At 35.5% G+C, this 22,569-nt stretch overlaps 1 protein-coding gene and 4 pseudogenes across 1 annotated transcript; 4 read left to right on the top strand and 1 right to left on the bottom strand.

Moving 5' to 3' along the window:
- The first annotated feature begins 1,491 nt into the window (after positions 1–1,491).
- Positions 1,492–2,166, top strand: LOC144546313 (putative germin-like protein 2-1 pseudogene; annotated as a pseudogene).
- Positions 2,167–7,319: 5,153 nt separating this feature from the next.
- LOC144546303 (putative germin-like protein 2-1 pseudogene) lies at positions 7,320–8,174 on the top strand (annotated as a pseudogene).
- A 6,465-nt stretch (positions 8,175–14,639) lies between these two features.
- LOC144546320 (putative germin-like protein 2-1 pseudogene) lies at positions 14,640–15,428 on the top strand (annotated as a pseudogene).
- A 3,016-nt stretch (positions 15,429–18,444) lies between these two features.
- Positions 18,445–19,231, top strand: LOC144546389 (putative germin-like protein 2-1 pseudogene; annotated as a pseudogene).
- A 449-nt stretch (positions 19,232–19,680) lies between these two features.
- Positions 19,681–20,727, bottom strand: LOC144546506 (putative histidine kinase 1). Its single transcript, XM_078295056.1, has 3 exons — positions 20,497–20,727; positions 20,306–20,415; positions 19,681–20,070 (listed from the first exon to the last, which is right to left on the bottom strand). The coding sequence occupies exons 1-3, from the start codon at positions 20,615–20,617 to the stop codon at positions 19,885–19,887; spliced, it is 417 nt and encodes a 138-aa protein (XP_078151182.1). The 5' UTR covers positions 20,618–20,727; the 3' UTR covers positions 19,681–19,884.
- Positions 20,728–22,569: the final 1,842 nt, after the last annotated feature.

Below are 22,569 nucleotides of genomic sequence, written 5' to 3'. Positions count from 1 at the left end.
CATTTCTGTTGTGTCTGCTCTCTCTTGTAAAACAAACATAAACATACTATAATGATGGATACGCAAAACTCAATTTTAAAATTACGTTGATTCGAAATATAGTTTACTGTTCTTTCAAAAATTATCAGGGGGGTGTGTGTATTTAATTATATTATGCAATCGGATTTAGTGTTATCAATAGTAACAGTAGCCAAGGAAACCAAAAGTTGTTGCCATTGTAGTCTATACAAAAGATTTCCATACATTCACCACTTTTGTTAACCCGGGTCGCCCCTAGTTCACCCGCCATTCGGCTACGTCCGGATTGGATTTTAACCAAAAAAGGAAAATTCAGAATCAGAATCAGAATCAGTAGGAATCGGGTGAATCAGATCAGAAACTCGGGTTTTTCTGTCATAAGCTTGTTTTTTATTAAAAAAAAAAAGGAAAATTTAAAAAAAAAAATTTCAAATATTTTTTTGTTGACAAATGATTACATAAAATAATCTACTAATACAATATAGTATAGACATTACAATTACAAACACACTCTTGTACTGCCAGAAACTATGTCGAACTAGCTAGATCACTAGGTCACCATTCGTATTATAATACAAATGGAGTATTTTGAATTGTGTATTAACTAATGACAAATTAATAATAAACAAAATTGGTAGAAAAGGGACCAATCAGGAGACAATAAGCCAGCTGCCTCATCAATGACATCAGAGATGTCCCTACCATCCGACTCTCCTAAACCAAGAGAAGGGACCCCGTCTAAAACCATATGGGAGCTGGCTCTGTCCTGAGAGTCCATGCCCGATATCACTATCAAGGTGACAATATGCGTCAGAGGAGAAATATCAAAGGGCATAAACAATAATGATTTAAAATATGGATTATCTAAACGAGACTTTCACAGATATGAAGTCAAAGCAATAATTCAATTTTAAAATTAACCTCGTTCAAAATATAGTTTACTGTTCTTTCAAAAATTATTAGAAATATATATTAATTATATTATGCAGTTAATTGAAACATAATATTATTGCTAACAGATTGGACAAGTTCTTCTACGTAGTACTGCACCAACTTTCCTATGTGTCGTACATGTTTGACTAGTAAATGATAAACTCCCAGCAAAGCAACATATATATTTGATGTTACATACGAGACAACGAGCTGAGATTGAATTAAGATGTCTACTTCTTTGACCCCATCCCATCATCTCCCATTTATTTAGTGGCCCACGTATGCTAACTGCTCCCCTTTATTGCTTCTAGCAATGTTTCAAAAAAAGTATGCTAACTGCTAAGATAAAATCTTTAGCTCCTGACCAATTCACAGAGAACATTTCAAATATGGACTAATTAGCCAACAGCTTCACTTATTTTATTTCCAAAATGTGAGGAATATTTCATGCACACCCGCTACTATAAATAACCAGACAAGCTTTGGACATTGTAAAACCAAATAGCAATTTGCAACTTGCCTACACAAATCAGAAGCTTGAAAGAAATGGCTTACTGTACACTTTTTCTCTTCACTTTGCTTGCCTTGGCCAGCTCTCAAGCATTCGCTTCTGACCCTAGCCCACTTCAAGATTTCTGTGTTGCTGACAATAGCTCTAAAGTATTTGTGAACGGTGTAGTTTGCAAGGACTCTGCTGACGTGAAACCAGAAGACTTCTTCTTCTCAGGCCTCGACAAGGCTGGCGACACAAGTAAGAATCTCGTCGGGTCAAACGTCACCCTGGTCAATGTGCAAAGACTTGCCGGACTCAATACACTGGGAATTTCCATTGCTCGTCTCGACTATGCACCCAACGGCGGTCTCAACCCACCACACACCCACCCCAGAGCAACTGAAGTGCTCACCGTCATTGAGGGCACCCTGTATGTCGGATTTGTGACGTCATTCCCTAACTTCAAGCTCTTCTCCAAGGTGTTGAACAAGGGTGATGTGTTTGTTTTTCCTGAGGGACTCATCCACTTCCAGTTCAACATTGGAAATGTCCCTGCTGTTGCATTTGCCGGTCTGAGTAGCCAAAATCCCGGCTTGATCACTGTCGCAAATGCAGTTTTTGGGTCAACCCCACCTATTTCAGATGATGTGCTATCCAAGGCATTCCAACTTGACAAGAAAACTGTTGACTGGCTCCAGGCTCAGTTCTCCAATAACAACTAATCAGCTAAAGATTTGTCATATCGTGATATGTAATCAATTGTTTAGAATTTATTGTTTGATTTGATATTGTCAATAATAAAACCCAGCCACTTTGGGCATGTTTGCATGAGTTAATGCTTACTGGTGTTGCCACTTTATTGAAATGATCACACTTGCATGGTTCATTCTTTGGTTTGAATTTCACTGTTATTTATAGAAACCCTTAAAATCAGTTACATACGGAACATCAAACCGTGTATAGAATGCATGCTAGTTAAAAGTCGAAAGAACTAATTTCGTAATATCCCTTCCACAACATACTGTAAAAAGGTGTGCATCAAATATGTTGACATTGTCGTAAATTAAAATTTCAGAACACTACTCCGGTTAAAGATTTTGCATCACAGCACATTATATATCATGTGCTCTGATGCAAAAATGAGAAAATGTAATCTCCTATGTCGGTTCCAGCAATACTACTAATTTTTAAATAGTAGAGATGTTTAAAATTGAACAATGTAATCTCCTGATTGCTTAAATGAAAAATAAATCCCAGTAGAGTTATTTGATGCCCGCGATCGTGAAGAGAACTGTGGAAGCTCAGACAAGGTGTGCCTCTTAGGAGCGAAAGAATAATGGAAAGAAGTCATCTCTCTTTGAAGGGGATGACAGTACTAGAATTTAGAAAGGGATCGAGAGAACGGTGGTGCTACCAGGTGAGGCTTCCTCTCTAACAGGGAAGATTAGAGTAGAGTGGGAATGTGGGATCGAGATCAAGAGAAATGGGATGCAGCGAGTTATTTGATTGATCAAAGAAAGTGCGAGTAAATAATGAACGCGGGCAACTTCTAATATGGGCCTACTAAGGCCCAAAAATTAGGTTATAAATCCATCGAAATTGTGAGGCCCAAAAAAATAAAAAATAAAAAAGAAAAAAAACAGGAGACTAAATTATATCGTGTCGTATAAATTGGGCTGGCAATGAGCCAGCTCGGTCCAAGCTAGGCCAAGCTCATGGCTTGCTCGTTTTGACAACGAGCGAGCCGAGCCAGCTCGTGAAAGCTTGTGGGCATAAAGTCCAAATGTATTAGATAATGTATTGTACAGTTAACTACCATAGATTAAGTTTGTAAATAAATTCTTGCTACCAAAATATAATATCCCCACATTCATGCAAGCATAGTTCACAAAATAAATTCATGCATACCAAATTCACACAAATTCATACCTTCATCGAGCTGGCTCGCCAACTTGCGAACGAGCTAGGCCCCAGCTCAAACTCGTCAGTTCCTTTATTTCCATAGAGCCCAGGTGCCTGCCGCCCATGCTGTGCAGTCTATCTTGTTTAGTTAGCCCATTGCGTCCCTTTTGCTATATGTTAAGCAAAGAGTGGTCCCTGAGAGCGGTGGAAGGTTCAATGCCCCTTTTAGAGCCGTCCGAAAATTATTGGCATAACTACGCTACTAAAATAGATCTTGATGTGTTTCTTTCTGACTGATGTTGCGAAAACAACATCCTCCATCCACTATACATCCCCTTTTGGTCAACACTTCTTGCGTTAGGATTTTATTCCAAAAAAGGAGCCACATGAATATCCTGATTTTCATTGGAACCCTCTGCTTCCATATGGTTTAGTTGTATGCTGAGTAGTATGCACCTCCGTTATGGATGAATTTGTATGCTGAGGAGCACAAGTAGGTTCCATTTGCCGTCCAATTCCAAGTTACCGTGTTATTGGTCGGGTCTTTGCAACGAGAGGTTTTGAATATCAAAGTTAATTACGACATACCTTTTACAAAGAAAGAAGCCTACAGGATATTGTCAATTTCATTAATTGGTCTATAAGTTTCTACTTTTTATTAATAACATCAATAGCATGTCTACTTGTGTACAAAAGAAAAAAAGTTATCCGCTAATTAATGAGAGAACATAATCAAAGTTAGAGGCCTGAAAAGGCCCAAAGCCTATTATTAGGGGAGGTACATATTAATCAAATATATGTTAATACGGATAAACAATGGCTATTTTTTTTTAATCCAAAAGCAACCATTTTCATTACGTAATGAGAGAGAGTATGCCTAAAAAAATAGAGAAAAGGTTTCTGTCCACTGGGTTTTGTCCACCATTTGTCCACAACCTTATCCACTCCCGTCTAACTATCTTTTAACGGAAATTCAAATTATAAAATCACGACAGATCGCCTCTCATCTCTCCTCTCTCTGTCCTCTCGCCTCTCATCTCTCCTCTCTCTCACCTCTCTACCGACGGCCGCAACGGCAACGAGAGTGGATAAGAAAGAGATGATCAGATCTCACCTCTCGCCTCTCATCTCTCCTCTCTCTCACCTCTCTACCGACGGCCGCAATGGCAACGAGAGTGGATAAGAAAGAGATGATCAGATCGGATCGGAAGAATAATCTGGATCGGCCGCGACGGCAACGAAATCGTAATTGTTGTTTTTTTGTATTTACCTTCTCTGATTCATTTTTCCTTTGCAATGTCGATTTTAATTGAGATTACTGACTCGATCTCATTTTTATACATGATCGCAATGGAACCTTCAATCGTGGAGCGCGATCGAATAGAAGTTGTTTTTGTTGAAGAGCACGGTAAAATTCAAATCTAGTAAGTTATTTCTGTTGAATTTGTTGTTTTCGTTGTATGCAGTAACAAATCTAGCATTTCAAATGAAATCTGGAGGAAAGAGATGATAGAGAGGCGATATGGAGTATTGATCTGCTAATTTTACTGTATTGCCCCGTTAATTTTACAGTATTCATCTTTTCATTTTACAGTATTCATCTTGTGGAAATCTGGAGGAAATAGATGATAGAGAAGCAATATGGAGTATTAATATGTTAATTTTACAGTATTGCCTTGTTAATTTTACAGTATTCATGTTGTCATTTTACAGTATTCATCTTGTGGAAATATGAAAGAAATAGATGATTTGTTAATTTTACAGTATTTATCTTATAATTTTACAGTATTCATCTTGTAATTTTACAGATTCATCTTCTGAAAATCTAGAGGAAAGAGATGGTAGAGATGCTTCTTACTCATCCGAACAATGAACACAAGAGGTTTTTAATGTAAAAGTTATTTGTCCATAGTTTTTTTGTTGCTATTATGCTATTCTGAATGTTGCGGTGAATATTTTTATCTTGTGTTGAACAGATGTTGTTTGTGGTGAACATATGTTGTTTTGTGGTGAACAGATTTTTTGTGTGATGATGGATGTATGTATAGATTTAGCAATTTTAGAGTATACATGGTATTATTTTTTGGTTTATATTTTGCAATTTTACAGTATACATGATTCTTTGTAAGTTGTAGTTTAAACTGAAATGTAGCATTTGTTACATTTTATCTTACAGTATAGATGGTATTATTTTATGGTTTAGTTTTAGAAATTTTACAGTATACAAGATTCAATTGAAAATTTACAGTATTATGTGAAAATTTTACAGTATACAAGATTCAATTGAAAATTTACAGTATTATTTGAAAATTTTACAGTATACAAGATTCAATTTTACAGTATATATTTTACAGTATGCAAGATTCAATTGAAAATTCTACTGTATACAAGATTTAATTTTTACACTATACAAGATTTAATTTTACAGTTTTGCTGATTCAATTTTACAGTATACAAGATTCAATTGTAAATTTTATTGTGTAGAAGATTCAATTTTACAATATTCAAGATTCAATTGAAAATTTTACTGTATACAAGATTCAATTTTACAGTATACAAGATTCAACCCAGTGCGGACGCTAATAATTAAATCTAACTGCCAATAACCGTTAATAACCGCTAATAACTAACTCTAACTGTCAATAACTTCCTATAACTGTAATTTCCGAAAGTACAGTTTGAAACTACATTTATTTTGTCCTGTTGTGCAAGTTGCAATCTTTTTCTAACTATCATGGGACCACTTCAAATAGTTGCTGGATTGTTTTGTGATTAACTGATATATTTTATGTGATATATTGTATAATTATACAGCATGTAGAAGTAATTTTACAGTATTCATGCAAGTCTAAGCTGTGGACAAATGGTGGACAAAAGACTGTGGACAATTAGACGCTTCCAAAAAAATAACAAAATAAATTGCAAATAGGGGTGTAAATGGGTTGCATTAATTGAATCCTCATTTTTCTATGTTTTTGATTCAATCCGTAATAGTCGGGTTATATATACTTTCAATCAATAATTAATAACCGTACTTCAAATTCATAGAATCCTCATTTTCAGGTGCTCAGATCTTCCTATTTTAATAGGTTTCATTGACAAAAATATTTATAAGTACAGCTAATTAATTACATCTAATAACAAAAATATTAATAACAACGTACATAAAATTATTAATTAGAATATTAAAGTAATAATATTCATGCAATAATTAATATTCTATACAATCCAACACAATATATATTATTACTAGAAATAAGAAAATTGTTCATTCAATAATACTATAATAAAATAATAAATAAACAACTCATTTTAAGTAGAGTAAACATAAACATATTTCAATGATCGATAAGCATAATTCAATTTTAAAATTAAGCTCATTCAAAATATAATTTCAAAAATTTTGTGGTATATACACATTTAATTTTGATTATATTATGCAGTTAATTGGATCGGATTTTAACTGATGTGCTTAATGGGGAACTAATCAAAAGATAGAATTGTTGCTAACAGATTGACAAGTTCTTCTACGTAGTACTGCACCAACTCTTCTACGTCGCACATTTTTGACTAGTAAATGGTAAACTCCTAGCAAAGCAACATATAATTAATATATGTGATGTTTACATACGAAAGAGCGGGATCATTAATTGAAAACACTTTGTTAATTAGATTACATAGCTGAGATTGAATTAAGCTGTCTACATCTTTGACCTCATCCCATCATCTCCCAATAATTTAATTAATGGCCCAAGTATGCTAACGGCTAAGATAAAAAAATCTTTAGCTCCTGACCAATTCACAGAGAACATTTCAAATATGGACTAATTAGCCAACAGCTTCACTTATTTTATTTCCAAATTGTGAGGAACATTTCATACGCACCCGCTACTATAAATAACCACACAAGCTTTGGACATTGTATAACCAAATAGCAATTTGCAACTTGCCTACACAAACCACAACCTTGAAAGAAATGGCTTACTGTACACTTTTTCTCTTCACTTTGCTTGCCTTGGCCAGCTCTCAAGCATTCGCTTCTGACCCTAGCCCACTTCAAGATTTCTGTGTTGCTGACAATAGATCTAAAGTATTTGTGAACGGTTTAGTTTGCAAGGACTCTGCTGACGTGAAACCAGAAGACTTCTTCTTCTCAGGCCTCGACAAGGCTGGCGACACAAGTAAGAATCTCGTCGGGTCAAACGTCACCCTGGTCAATGTGCAAAGACTTGCCGGACTCAATACACTGGGAATTTCCATTGCTCGTCTCGACTATGCACCCAACGGCGGTCTCAACCCACCACACACCCACCCCAGAGCAACTGAAGTGCTCACCGTCATTGAGGGCACCCTGTATGTCGGATTTGTGACGTCATTCCCTAACTTCAAGCTCTTCTCCAAGGTGCTGAACAAGGGTGATGTGTTTGTTTTTCCTGAGGGACTCATCCACTTCCAGTTCAACATTGGAAATGTCCCTGCTGTTGCATTTGCCGGTCTGAGTAGCCAAAATCCCGGCTTGATCACTGTCGCAAATGCAGTTTTTGGGTCAAACCCACCTATTTCAGATGATGTGCTATCCAAGGCATTCCAACTTGACAAGAAAACTGTTGACTGGCTCCAGGCTCAGTTCTCCAATAGCAACTAATCAAACGTGTCTCCAACATGATATGTAACAATTTGTTTACAATTCAAATTTAGTGTGTAATCTTTTATTGTCAATAATAAAACCCTGCCTTCTAGGCATGCTTGCACTAGTCAATACAAGTTTCGATAAATCATATATATCTTATAATTAATATTTATCGTCTTTGCCTCAAGAGTGAGGCGACTTGCTCGAGAGGTAAACCTTCAAAATAAAGGAAGTCTTCCAAGCTCCAGCACGTCTGATCACCTTCTTTGTGAAGGTGGAGTGAGAAGTCTACAATTACCATTGTGAATACTAGGTCTAGCGAGACGTAGAAAATTGGTACACTATCATCAGTGTCAATCAGTACCAATAAGGTAAAAATCTTTATGTTGTCATTCTTTGGTTAGAATTTCATGGTTATTCACTCAAGCTCTAGAAATGCAGTTTTCATTTAATATAATAGTAATGAAAGTGGATAGGAGAATTTGTCCAGTTACATACCAGAAAGTTGGGAATTCATTATTGCCATGCTCAATGATGCATTTTCCTGTGCCAATTTATACAACAAGCATCAGGCATGAGCGAGAAGAAAAGGGTTTGGACCACAAAATTTATGAGGGTAGTATGGGCAATTTGGAAGCAACGAAACGAGTACATTTTCTGGAATAAGAGAATGCCCCTTCGGTTGCTAGCGAGGAAAATGCAGGAGGAGATATCACTGTGGATGAGCTGTTATGGATGAAGAAATCGGACCCACACTTGAGTTTTTGTATTTGTTGTTGTCTTGATTTTTATTATTTTTTTCTAAGTCTTTTGTTTTGAGAGGCTCAACTATGATGTTGTAAACAAATTTACCTTTTTGTATATTTGGTAGCCACTACCAAGAAATTTCAAAAAAAGAAAAAGAAAATGAACAACATATATGATACGATTATGCCCAAATCTAAAGTCCAAAAGGTGCTAACTGGTGCCAAATATAACCGTGCTGGAGCTGCCAAGAGAAGTTCTTGCAGTGCAAGTAACAAGGCTTTCCAATAGTGGTGTAGCATTAGGGATTTCCGTGCACCACATAGGGGCTAATGGGAGAGGGTTCTGGCAGTTTATGGAGGCTTGGGCTTCCACTTGTCAGACGGGCATTGTGCCAACGGTACCTGTGCCGGTGCATGACCGGACAATAATAAAGTATCCTGGAGGCGATGAGATTGCGAAAGACTTCATAAAGAAATTGGCTCCTGATTTGCTTAAGGTACATACAAGTCAATAGATTTTGTGGGGATGTTGAAGACATTTGGAGGAATTAGGTTATATATTGTAATAAATAAATAACCTTAAGAGTCAAAATTTGTAACTCACAAATAAGACATGCATGCATATCATATCGAGTAGAACTAGGATATTTTTATTTAATGGAGTTAATATCAAAACTTATCAAATTGACTTTAAACGACAGATTTAAAATCAATTGATCACACTTGCATGGTTCATTCTCTAGTTAGAATTTCACTGTTATTTATAGAAACCCTTAAAATCATAGTTCAAAAAATCAGAATCGGAATCGGAATCGGATTTTTGACCGCCGAGTTAGAATCGGATGAATCGGCCGGAATCGGAAGAATCAGATCGGTAACTCGGGTTTTTTTGGCAGAAGCCTTGTTTTGTAGCCACATGCATAATATAAAGAGATTCACATGCAAGAAAAAACAAAAGAAACACTAGTCATGCCGCTGAGGGTATGTCACTAAATTAATACATGTATGAGGGTCTTTCACTAAAAAAAATATATATATACATATTAAGTTCTAAATAATAAAAACATGAAGGGCCAGATTTCAAAAATGCCACAAATCAGACCCTTCGGACTTCCTTCTCCTCCTGCGCGATTTTGCTTCTCCTCAGTCCTCACACGATTTTCTCTCCTCTGGCGCCTTTCAAGCTCAAATGGCCTGCACGATTTTCTCTCCTCTGGCACGATTTTCTCCTCCGCCTTGAATTGGCATAGGTTAGTGAAATTGAAAATATTTTTGCTTTCAATCGGCTTGAATCGGTGTAAATCGGACGGAAAATTGGAAAATCGGCCGATTCCGTCACTGTTCATCCGATTTTTTGGAATAAATCGCACGAACTTGAGAATCGGTCAAAAATCAGCCCGGTCCCGTCCGATTCCGAGTTGAATCGGCTGATTTGACTCGGAATCCGCCGATTTTTCGAACTATTCTTAAAATCAGTTCTCAGTTGAAATATAGTAATTAAAGTGGATAAGAGAAGATTTTCCAGTACGCACCTGATTATTCGGAGTTTATAATTGTCAGGCCGATAGGAAAAAGCACTTTTAAAATGATGTTCAAACAAATTTATACAAGGATTAGTCCAACAAAGTTGCTAGCATCTTTACTCTAGTCATTAATAATGGGACTATCCACAACAGTATCAAAATCCAAAGGAGCCAATTGAACAGAACAACACCTCAAGAAATTTATTAGATCATTACATCATACGGAACATCAAACAATGTTTAGCATGCATGCTAATTATAAGTCGAAAGAACTAATTGTGTTATATCCCTTCCACAACATACTGTAAAATGGCATGCATCAAACATGTTGACATTGTCGTAAATTAAAATATCAGTACACTACTCCATGCAGTTAAAGATTTTGAATCAGAGCACGTGATACAAGATAAATTTCATTTGTAGAGTATGTCGGTTCAAACAATACTACTAATTTTGAAATAGTAGAAATTTTTAAAATTGAACAATGTAATCTCCTAATTGCTTAAATGAAAAATAAATCCCAGTAGAGTGATTTGATACCCGCTATCGTGAAGAGAACTGTCGAAGCCCAGACAAGGTGTGCCTCTTGGGAGCGAAATAATAAAGAAGAACGGGAACAAGTGATATCACTTCGATGGGGATGAGAGTACTAGAATTCAGAAAGGGATCGAGAGAACGGTGGTGCTACCGGGTGAGGCTGCATCTCTAACAGAGAAGATTAGAGTGGGAATGTGGGATCGATATCAGGAGAAATGGAATGCTGCGAGTTATTTGATTGATCAAAGAAAGTGCGAGTAAATCATGAGCGTGGGCAACTTCTAATATGGGCCTATTAAGGCCCAAAAATTGGGGTTACAAATCCATTGAAATTGTATGGCCCAAAAATAAAAATAAAAATACAAAAAGGAGACTAAATTATATCGTGTTGTTTAAATAGGACTGGCAACGAGCCGGCTCGGTCCAAGCTAGATCAAGGTCATGGCTCGCTCGTTATAGCAACGAGCGAGCCGAGCTATCTCGTGATAGCTCGTGGGCCAAAAGTCCAAATGTATTAGATAATATATCATAAAACCTATAATCATAAATTAAGTTTGCAACTTAATTCACACATACCAAAATATAATATCCCCACATTCATACAAACATAGTTCACAAAATAAATTCATGCATGCATACCAAATTCACATATTCATAGCTCGACCGAGCTGGCTCGCCAACTCGCGAACGAGCTAGGCCCCAACTCAAACTTGTTAATTTTACACCGATCTAGTGGTGAGCTGACTTGTTAACAGTTCTGTCCACTAACTAACGAGTTGTTAACGAACAAGTCAGATGCGAGCCACCATTGATCCATGAGCGACTATTTTTTTTTGGGGAGTGCTATACTGAGGGCTTTGTTTCTGATTTTGAGAGCTAATTGACTTTTTTTTTCCTAAATACCGATTTTACCCTTTCAATTTCTCTCACTCATTTAATGAAAAACCGAATAAGAAAATAACTTTAAAGGAAAATTGCTTTTCTCCTATGAGAAACAAATCTGTATCCTCCCAGTATCTGAGAAGTTTACTTTTTTCTGTTTTTCATTTTTTTGACAAATCCATATAGCCTTTCATTTTTCATTTTTCTGTTTTTCTTTTTATTCTCTCATTTTTGTGTTTTTTTCTCTTCCTCTATCTCACAAGATGTATACTGTCAAATTGTATTTTGTTTTCAAATTAACGTGTTTTTTTTGTAATCTAATAATATGTTAATTTTATTTATGTTGGCTTAAACTCTTGTAATTTTATACTTATGATGATAAATTAATGAAATTTAAACAAAATCTCAACCATCGTTCTCCCTGATGACCTGTTAGTACATATATACAAATCAAATTAACATTTAAGCAAAAAAAATAGTTTTGTATACCCTGATGACCTGTTAGTACATATATACAAATCAAATTAACATTTAAAAAAAAAAATTAGTTTTGTATATAAACGAAGATTCCAACTAAGTATATACTAAGATGAAGTTATTATTTGGTGAGGCAGGTACGGATCCAAAAATTTTCAATACATATATATTCTAAGATAAAGTTTGGATATTCAATTACTTCAATACGTTCACTGCTAGTTTCTCAGCAAAATATATAAGAAAACATTCTTTGGATGTCAAATATAAAAATAATCAAACCAAGATAAAAAACATTCCTAGCTATGCCAAATGGGAGAAACAGATTTGTTTCAGTAATTTTCCTTTAAAGTTATTTCCTTATTAGGTTTTTAATTAAATGAGTGAGAGAAATTGAAAAGGTAAAATTGGCATTTAAGAAAAAAAATGTCAGTTAGCTCTCAAAATCACAAACGTAGCCCTCAATATAGCACTCCCTTTTTTTTTTTCCAGCCCTACGTTTAAATCCGTAAAACTAAACATGATATGACTTAAAGACATTGCTCCAAACATGGTAAGTTCAAACTTTGAAAATATAACAAAATGGAATGAGAAATAAATAAGGGGGTACATAAGGACACATAACGTGTTAATTGTGAATGAATTTTTTTTTTTTTTTTAAATTGCTTGCTAGTGACTGTCAAATTTACAAAATGTAAATTTGTTTATAACAGCTTCTCAAAACTAAGAACAACAGTAGAAGAAAAATAAAAAAACATAATTGTAACCGATTTTTCTCTCCTTAAAGTGCATCCACAATGATGTCTATTCCCGTATCTTCGTTGCTAACAACCATTGACGTATTATTTTATTCATGAAAATGTACTTGTTTTGTTGTTTCCTAATTACCCATAATACCCCCATAAATCTTGTAGTCCAAACTGTTTTCTTCTCCCGCATACCTGAACAGTTGGAGCATGATCTTTCCCACGTCATTTCTGTTGTGTCTGCTCTCTCTTGTAAAATAAACATAAACATACTATAATGATGGATACGCAAAACTCAATTTTAAAATTACGTTGATTCAAAATATAGTTTACTGTTCTTTCAAAAATTATCAGGCGGGTGTGTGTATTTAATTATATTATGCAATCGGATTTAGTGTTATCAATAGTAACAGTAGCCAAGGAAACCAAAAGTTGTTGCCATTGTAGTCTATACAAAAGATTTCCATACATTCACCACTTTTGTTAACCCGGGTCGCCCCTAGTTCACCCGCCATTCGGCTACGTCCGGATTGGATTTTAACCAAAAAAGGAAAATTCAGAATCAGAATCAGAATCAGTAGGAATCGGGTGAATCAGATCAGAAACTCGGGTTTTTCTGTCATAAGCTTGTTTTGTATTAAAAAAAAAGGAAAATTAAAAAAAAAATTCAAATATTTTTTTGTTGACAAATGATTACATAAAATAATCTACTAATACAATATAGTATAGACATTACAATTACAAACACACTCTTGTACTGCCAGAAACTATGTCGAACTAGCTAGATCACTAGGTCACCATTCGTATTATAATACAAATGGAGTATTTTGAATTGTGTATTAACTAATGACAAATTAATAATAAACAAAATTGGTAGAAAAGGGACCAATCAGGAGACAATAAGCCAGCTGCCTCATCAATGACATCAGAGATGTCCCTACCATCCGACTCTCCTAAACCAAGAGAAGGGACCCCGTCTAAAACCATATGGGAGCTGGCTCTGTCCTGAGAGTCCATGCCCGATATCACTATCAAGGTGACAATATGCGTCAGAGGAGAAATATCAAAGGGCATAAACAATAATGATTTAAAATATGGATTATCTAAACGAGACTTTCACAGATATGAAGTCAAAGCAATAATTCAATTTTAAAATTAACCTCGTTCAAAATATAGTTTACTGTTCTTTCAAAAATTATTAGATATATATATTAATTATATTATGCAGTTAATTGAAACATAATATTATTGCTAACAGATTGGACAAGTTCTTCTACGTAGTACTGCACCAACTTTCCTATGTGTCGTACATGTTTGACTAGTAAATGGTAAACTCCCAGCAAAGCAACATATATATTTGATGTTACATACGAGACAACGAGCGGGATCATTAATTACAAACACTCTGTTAATTGGATTACATGGCTGAGATTGAATTAAGATGTCTACATCTTTGACCCCATCCCATCATCTCCCATTTATTTAGTGGGCCACGTATGCTAACTGCCCCCCTTTATTGCTTCTAGCAATGTTTCAAAAAAAGTATGCTAACTGCTAAGATAAAATCTTTAGCTCCTGACCAATTCACAGAGAACATTTCAAATATGGACTAATTAGCCAACAGCTTCACTTATTTTATTTCCAAAATGTGAGGAATATTTCATGCACACCCGCTACTATAAATAACCAGACAAGCTTTGGACATTGTAAAACCAAATAGCAATTTGCAACTTGCCTACACAAATCAGAAGCTTGAAAGAAATGGCTTACTGTACACTTTTTCTCTTCACTTTGCTTGCCTTGGCCAGCTCTCAAGCATTCGCTTCTGACCCTAGCCCACTTCAAGATTTCTGTGTTGCTGACAATAGCTCTAAAGTATTTGTGAACGGTGTAGTTTGCAAGGACTCTGCTGACGTGAAACCAGAAGACTTCTTCTTCTCAGGCCTCGACAAGGCTGGCGACACAACTAAGAATCTCGTCGGGTCAAACGTCACCCTGGTCAATGTGCAAAGACTTGCCGGACTCAATACACTGGGAATTTCCATTGCTCGTCTCGACTATGCACCCAACGGCGGTCTCAACCCACCACACACCCACCCCAGAGCAACTGAAGTGCTCACCGTCATTGAGGGCACCCTGTATGTCGGATTTGTGACGTCATTCCCTAACTTCAAGCTCTTCTCCAAGGTGTTGAACAAGGGTGATGTGTTTGTTTTTCCTGAGGGACTCATCCACTTCCAGTTCAACATTGGAAATGTCCCTGCTGTTGCATTTGCCGGTCTGAGTAGCCAAAATCCCGGCTTGATCACTGTCGCAAATGCAGTTTTTGGGTCAACCCCACCTATTTCAGATGATGTGCTATCCAAGGCATTCCAACTTGACAAGAAAACTGTTGACTGGCTCCAGGCTCAGTTCTCCAATAACAACTAATCAGCTAAAGATTCGTCATATCGTGATATGTAATAAATTGTTTAGAATTTATTGTATGATTTCATATTTTCAGTAATAAAACCCAGCCACTTTGGGCATGTTTGCATGAGTTAATACTTACTGGTGTTGCCTCTTTATTGAAGTGATCACACTTGCATGGTTCATTCTTTGGTTAGAATTTCACTGTTATTTATAGAAACCGTTAAAATCAGTTACATACGGAACATCAAACCGTGTATAGAATGCATGCTAATTAAAAGTCGAAAGAACTAATTTCGTAATATCCCTTCCACAACATACTGTAAAACGGTGTGCATCAAATATGTTGACATTGTCGTAAATTAAAATTTCAGAACACTACTCCGGTTAAAGATTTTGCATCACAGCACATGATATATCATGTGCTCTGATGCAAAATGAAAAAAATGTAATCTCCTATGTCGGTTCCAACAATACTACTAATTTTGAAATAGTAGAGATGTTTAAAATTGAACAATGTAATCTCCTAATTGCTTAAATGAAAAATAAATCCCAGTAGAGTTATTTGATGCCCGCGATCGTGAAGAGAACTGTGGAAGCTCAGACAAGGTGTGCCTCTTAGGTGCGTAAGAATAATGGAAAGAAGTCATCTCTCTTTGACGGGGATGACAGTACTAGAATTTAGAAAGGGATCGAGAGAACGGTGGTGCTAGCTACCAGGTGAGGCTTCCTCTCTAACAGGGAAGATTAGAGTAGAGTGGGAATGTGGGATCGAGATCAAGAGAAATGGGATGCAGCGAGTTATTTGATTGATCAAAGAAAGTGCGAGTAAATAATGAACGCTGGCAACTTCTAATATGGGCCTACTAAGGCCCAAAAATTAGGTTATAAATCCATCGAAATTGTGAGGCCCAAAAAAATAAAAAATAAAAAGAAAAAAAACAGGAGACTAAATTATATCGTGTCGTTTAAATTGGGCTGGCAACGAGCCAGCTCGGTCCAAGCTAGGCCAAGCTCATGGCTTGCTCGTTTTGACAACGAGCGAGCCGAGCCAGCTCGTGAAAGCTTGTGGGCCTAAAGTCCAAATGTATTAGATAATGTATTGTAAAGTTAACTACCATAGATTAAGTTTGTAAATAAATTCGTGCTACCAAAATATAATATCCCCACATTCATGCAAGCATAGTTCACAAAATAAATTCATGCATACCAAATTCACACAAATTCATACCTTCATCGAGCTGGCTCGCCAACTTGCGAACGAGCTAGGCCCCAGCTCAAACTCGTCAGTTCCTTTATTTCCATAGAGCCCAGGTGCCTGCCGCCCATGCTGTGCAGTCTATCTTGTTTAGTTAGCCCATTGCGTCCCTTTTGCTATATGTTAAGCAAAGAGTGGTCCCTGAGAGCGGTGGAAGGTTCAATGCCCCTTTTAGAGCCGTCCGAAAATTATTGGCATAACTACGCTACCAAAATAGATCTTGATGTGTTTCTTTCTGACTGATGTTGCGAAAACAACATCCTCCATCCACTATACATCCCCTTTTGGTCAACACTTCTTGCGTTAGGATTTTATTCCAAAAAAGGAGCCACATGAATATCCTGATTTTCATTGGAACCCTCTGCTTCCATATGGTTTAGTTGTATGCTGAGTAGTATGCACCTCCGTTATGGATGAATTTGTATGCTGAGGAGCACAAGTAGGTTCCATTTGCAGTCCAATTCCAAGTTACCGTGTTATTGGTCGGGTCTTTGCAACGAGAGGTTTTGAATATCAAAGTTAATTACGACATACCTTTTACAAAGAAAGAAGCCTACAGGATATTGTCAATTTCATTAATTGGTCTATAAGTTTCTACTTTTTATTAATAACATCAATAGCATGTCTACTTGTGTACAAAAGAAAAAAAGTTATCCGCTAATGAGAGAACATAATCAAAGTTAGAGGCCTGAAAAGGCCCAAAGCCTATTATTAGGGGAGGTACATATTAATCAAATATATGTTAATACGGATAAACAATGGCTATTTTTTTTTAATCCAAAAGCAACCATTTTCATTACATAATGAGAGAGAGTATGCCTAAAAAAAAATAACAAAATAAATTGCAAATAGGGGTGTAAATGGGTTGCATTAATTGAATCCTCATTTTTCTATGTTTTTGATTCAATCCGTAATAGTCGGGTTATATATACTTTCAATCAATAATTAATAACCGTACTTCAAATTCATAGAATCCTCATTTTCAGGTGCTCAGATCTTCCTATTTTAATAGGTTTCATTGACAAAAATATTTATAAGTACAGCTAATTAATTACATCTAATAACAAAAATATTAATAACAACGTACATAAAATTATTAATTAGAATATTAAAGTAATAATATTCATGCAATAATTAATATTCTATACAATCCAACACTATATATATTATTACTAGAAATAAGAAAATTGTTCATTCAATAATACTATAATAAAATAATAAATAAACAACTCATTTTAAGTAGAGTAAACATAAACATATTTCAATGATCGATAAGCATAATTCAATTTTAAAATTAAGCTCATTCAAAATATAATTTCAAAAATTTTGTGGTATATACACATTTAATTTTGATTATATTATGCAGTTAATTGGATCGGATTTTAACTGATGTGCTTAATGGGGAACTAATCAAAAGATAGAATTGTTGCTAACAGATTGACAAGTTCTTCTACGTAGTACTGCACCAACTCTTCTACGTCGCACATTTTTGACTAGTAAATGGTAAACTCCTAGCAAAGCAACATATAATTAATATATGTGATGTTTACATACGAAAGAGCGGGATCATTAATTGAAAACACTTTGTTAATTAGATTACATAGCTGAGATTGAATTAAGCTGTCTACATCTTTGACCTCATCCCATCATCTCCCAATAATTTAATTAATGGCCCAAGTATGCTAACGGCTAAGATAAAAAAATCTTTAGCTCCTGACCAATTCACAGAGAACATTTCAAATATGGACTAATTAGCCAACAGCTTCACTTATTTTATTTCCAAATTGTGAGGAACATTTCAAGCACCCGCTACTATAAATAACCACACAAGCTTTGGACATTGTATAACCAAATAGCAATTTGCAACTTGCCTACACAAACCACAACCTTGAAAGAAATGGCTTACTGTACACTTTTTCTCTTCACTTTGCTTGCCTTGGCCAGCTCTCAAGCATTCGCTTCTGACCCTAGCCCACTTCAAGATTTCTGTGTTGCTGACAATAGCTCTAAAGTATTTGTGAACGGTTTAGTTTGCAAGGACTCTGCTGACGTGAAACCAGAAGACTTCTTCTTCTCAGGCCTCGACAAGGCTGGCGACACAAGTAAGAATCTCGTCGGGTCAAACGTCACCCTGGTCAATGTGCAAAGACTTGCCGGACTCAATACACTGGGAATTTCCATTGCTCGTCTCGACTATGCACCCAACGGCGGTCTCAACCCACCACACACCCACCCCAGAGCAACTGAAGTGCTCACCGTCATTGAGGGCACCCTGTATGTCGGATTTGTGACGTCATTCCCTAACTTCGAGCTCTTCGCCAAGGTGCTGAACAAGGGTGATGTGTTTGTTTTTCCTGAGGGACTCATCCACTTCCAGTTCAACATTGGAAATGTCCCTGCTGTTGCATTTGCGGGTCTGAGTAGCCAAAATCCCGGCTTGGTCACTGTCGCAAATGCAGTTTTTGGGTCAAACCCACCTATTTCAGATGATGTGCTATCCAAGGCATTCCAACTTGACAAGAAAACTGTTGACTGGCTCCAGGCTCAGTTCTCCAATAACAACTAATCAGCTAAAGATTCGTCATATCGTGATATGTAATAAATTGTTTAGAATTTATTGTATGATTTCATATTTTCAGTAATAAAACCCAGCCACTTTGGGCATGTTTGCATGAGTTAATACTTACTGGTGTTGCCTCTTTATTGAAGTGATCACACTTGCATGGTTCATTCTTTGGTTAGAATTTCACTGTTATTTATAGAAACCCTTAAAATCAGTTCTCAGTTGAAATATAGTAATTAAAGTGGATAAGAGAAGATTTTCCAGTACGCACCTGATTATTAGGAGTTTATAATTGTCAGGCCGAAAGGAAAAAGCACTTTGAAAATGATGTTCAAACATATTTATACAAGGATTAGTCATTAATTATGGGACTATCGACAAGAGTATCAAAATCCAAAGGGGCCAATTGAACAAAACAACACCTCAAGAAATTTATTAGATCATTACATACGGAACATCAAACAATGTTTAGCATGCATGTCAGATACCCGCCTGTTAGATCAATGGTTCCAGGGAACTTAAAAAGGAATTCAAAAGGTACATTATTCTAAAAATCAATCATTACAATGGTGCTTAATAAGGTAGTCGACAATGGGCCAAAATTGGCTAATATTCTAAAAATCGATCATTACAATTTGAAAATCAAGAATTAGAACTGTGGTCGATCGCACACAACAGTACAACTCTGATTAATTAATTGGCCTGCTTTTCCCATTCTCTTTAATATCAAGGTCTAAACCATCAGTTTGTTTCAAATGTGAGCTGCCTGGTCAAGGTGATTTTGGTTTTTCAACTGTTATTGGCTTAAAGAGGAAGAAACACGAAACAGTAGGAGATTCATCAGGATCGTCAGAGAGGCCTTTATCAAGAGGCACTTTACATGGAAGCACGAATGTGAATGTGGACCCCACATTCTCTCTGCTATTTACTGTTATATTCCCCTCCATTAGCTCCACCTGTTTGATAATTTTCCATACTATTAGAATTTAGAATTCAGATTGTCATTTGGGAATAATTCAACCAGAAAAAATTGATATTACATTCTTTCCGTGTCAAATTCAACAATAACAGTAAGCTATTATTGCAAATTGTATTATCTACTTTTTTTTTTTTTTTCTTTTTCTTTTTTTTTTTGTGGGGGTGGGTGTTCGATAAATTAAATTGGTTAAAAAAATTTGATTGGTTGCTTACTAATTGTTTGCAAATGGCAAGTCCCGGTCCCAGTCCCGTACCATCATATTTCCATGCATGATCGGCACTTGCTTGCATGTATGGTTTAAACAGAGTTGGGATGGCATTTTCTGTGCATACGCATAAACACAATACTCAGTCATTTTATTTTAAGAGAGGAAAAGTATATAATAAAAGGGGTAAATCCAAACCTGGAATTCCATTTCCAGTGTCATACACTTCGTATTGTAGCCACACAATTTCTTCACCTATATTCTCAATTTCTTTTCCGACTTTGGAAGAACAGGATGTGTCAGCACAACTTGACTGCATTACTGTTTCATTTGCAGTGCATGTATGAAGAGAGTTTGGTTTAGGCACCACTCGAAGATTTATACCAACTGTGCCTTTATGCGTGAACTTGACTGCATTACTGAAAGGTAAAATTCAGGAATTTAAAAATGACACATCATCTAACTCACCTAAATCAGCGATTCCCTAAATTAACAATACCCGATGAAATTGTTTCAGACTACATCTTCAACCCCTAGCGAAGTAGAGATGGCATTAGGTGCTTGAATCTATTGTTTTTTTTAACATCAGTAAAGACAATTCTCATTTGAAGTTTGTTACATGCTAGTTGTGGATATTTCTTCACAGAAGTTTTGAGAAGCTTCATGAAAACATTCGGTAGAAAACTAAGATTATTTAGATTATATTTGTGCATAAGATGATATTCTTACATAGTCTCCTCCTTTTTGTAATTTAACAACCCAAAAAAAAAAAAAAAGCAATCCTTACTGCAAACTACCTAGTACCCAGTACCCTTGAAAATTTTACAAATTGTTTAATGATTTATTTGAGGTCTGATTAGGATTATGGTGTGAATCTGAATAATGTATTTATACCAGTACTAATGGTTATTACTATGCTTTATTCTTTTCTTGTCAGAACAAGTTTGCATTCTGGTACCCAATGTGAACTCCTTGAGGTTTGAGTATCATTTGAAGAAAATATCAAAAAATTAGTTGAATTTAGTACGGTAAGATTTTCCGCATAAATATTATTTTTTTAATTTTATCTTCATCATATATATTATTTTTTGGAAAAATAAACTAATCCTTCTGACCTTATGGGTGACTATTTTGTTGAATAACTAGTTAAGTGCCCGTGCGTTGCAATGGGATTAAAATATTGTTTTGATTACTTTCTTTCTTTAGAAGTGATTAATTTTTATTTGATTTTTTCATAATGTATTAATCAATAATGAGAGCAAACAAGAGTCTTAGTGTTTAACTCTAAAAATATGCCAAAACAATTACACATTTTTAAAAGAATTATCATGATTTTTTTTTTGTAGTAGAAAGGAGATTGAAATGAATTAGACAACACAAGAAATTGCTAAAAAATGGAGGCAGCTGATTGATTCAGCAAATCGAGAAGAAATGAGCAGCCAAATAATAAAAAAGGAGACCCTAAATACATTTGTCTCGGTAATAATAGAAACTAATTCAATCTTTATTTTGTAACCACTGGGTTTTAATTTCTTCGCTTGCGTTATGAACCAATCAGAGAAAGAGCAAGTTTTATAAAAATAATTTCTTCAACTTTCCTTTTATAAAAATTATCTTCTTCTTTTTTTCTTTCCAATTTGTTAGCTATGAAACTTTTTCATTTATAAGGACACAAGATGTGTCTATATTACAACTTTTAATTATATTAAGTATAATTATGATACTTTTAGTTAAATTTATCTCTGGAATATCATTTAGATAAGTTCTTGTGATAGCAATCTTTTATCAAAACAGAATGACAGTAATTAAGTCATTTTCACACCCTCTTTTTCAAAATTATAAAAAAAGAGTACATAGTTTATATCTTAATCTGCCTTGAAGAAAACCATCTGCATGTTTTTTTCATCAGTTGACGAATTTATGAACATTAAAAATGCCTGAAATTGCAATTATTTGTAAAAAGAAAAAAATACAAGCAGCATATGTACATCATAAACCACTACAATCTGCTAGATATTGCTAGATACTTGTTACTGTGTGCTTGTGTTATTATTTTCCCGGCTGTTAATCAATTGAGGTGTCATTGACAGATTTCCCAGCACTCAGTAGATTTCCTTCTATCTCTAGTTCATCCTACATGGAAAAAAAATTAATACTCAGTAGATAACTAGATATGCATGAATAAAATGTCACACTTCGACTGGGTCAAACATTGAATCTGTACCAATGGTACTGAGACAGTGGGTCCAACTAACTCATTTCACTGAGATT

This window comes from Carex rostrata, chromosome 29 (genome assembly GCF_964058835.1).
Source record: "Carex rostrata chromosome 29, lpCarRost1.2, whole genome shotgun sequence".
Classification (NCBI taxonomy): domain Eukaryota; kingdom Viridiplantae; phylum Streptophyta; class Magnoliopsida; order Poales; family Cyperaceae; genus Carex; species Carex rostrata.
This window is presented reverse-complemented; position numbering and strand designations above follow the sequence as displayed.

Coding starts and splice junctions, on each gene's coding strand:
- LOC144546506 (XM_078295056.1), bottom strand. CDS start 20,617: ATGCAGTCAAGTTGTGCTGACACATCCTGTTCTTCCAAAGTCGGAAAA. Junction 20,416..20,496: donor CACTGGAAATGGAATTCCAG/GTTTGGATTTAC, acceptor GCGTATGCACAG/AAAATGCCATCCCAACTCTG. Junction 20,071..20,305: donor TTGCCATTTGCAAACAATTA/GTAAGCAACCAA, acceptor ATTATCAAACAG/GTGGAGCTAATGGAGGGGAA.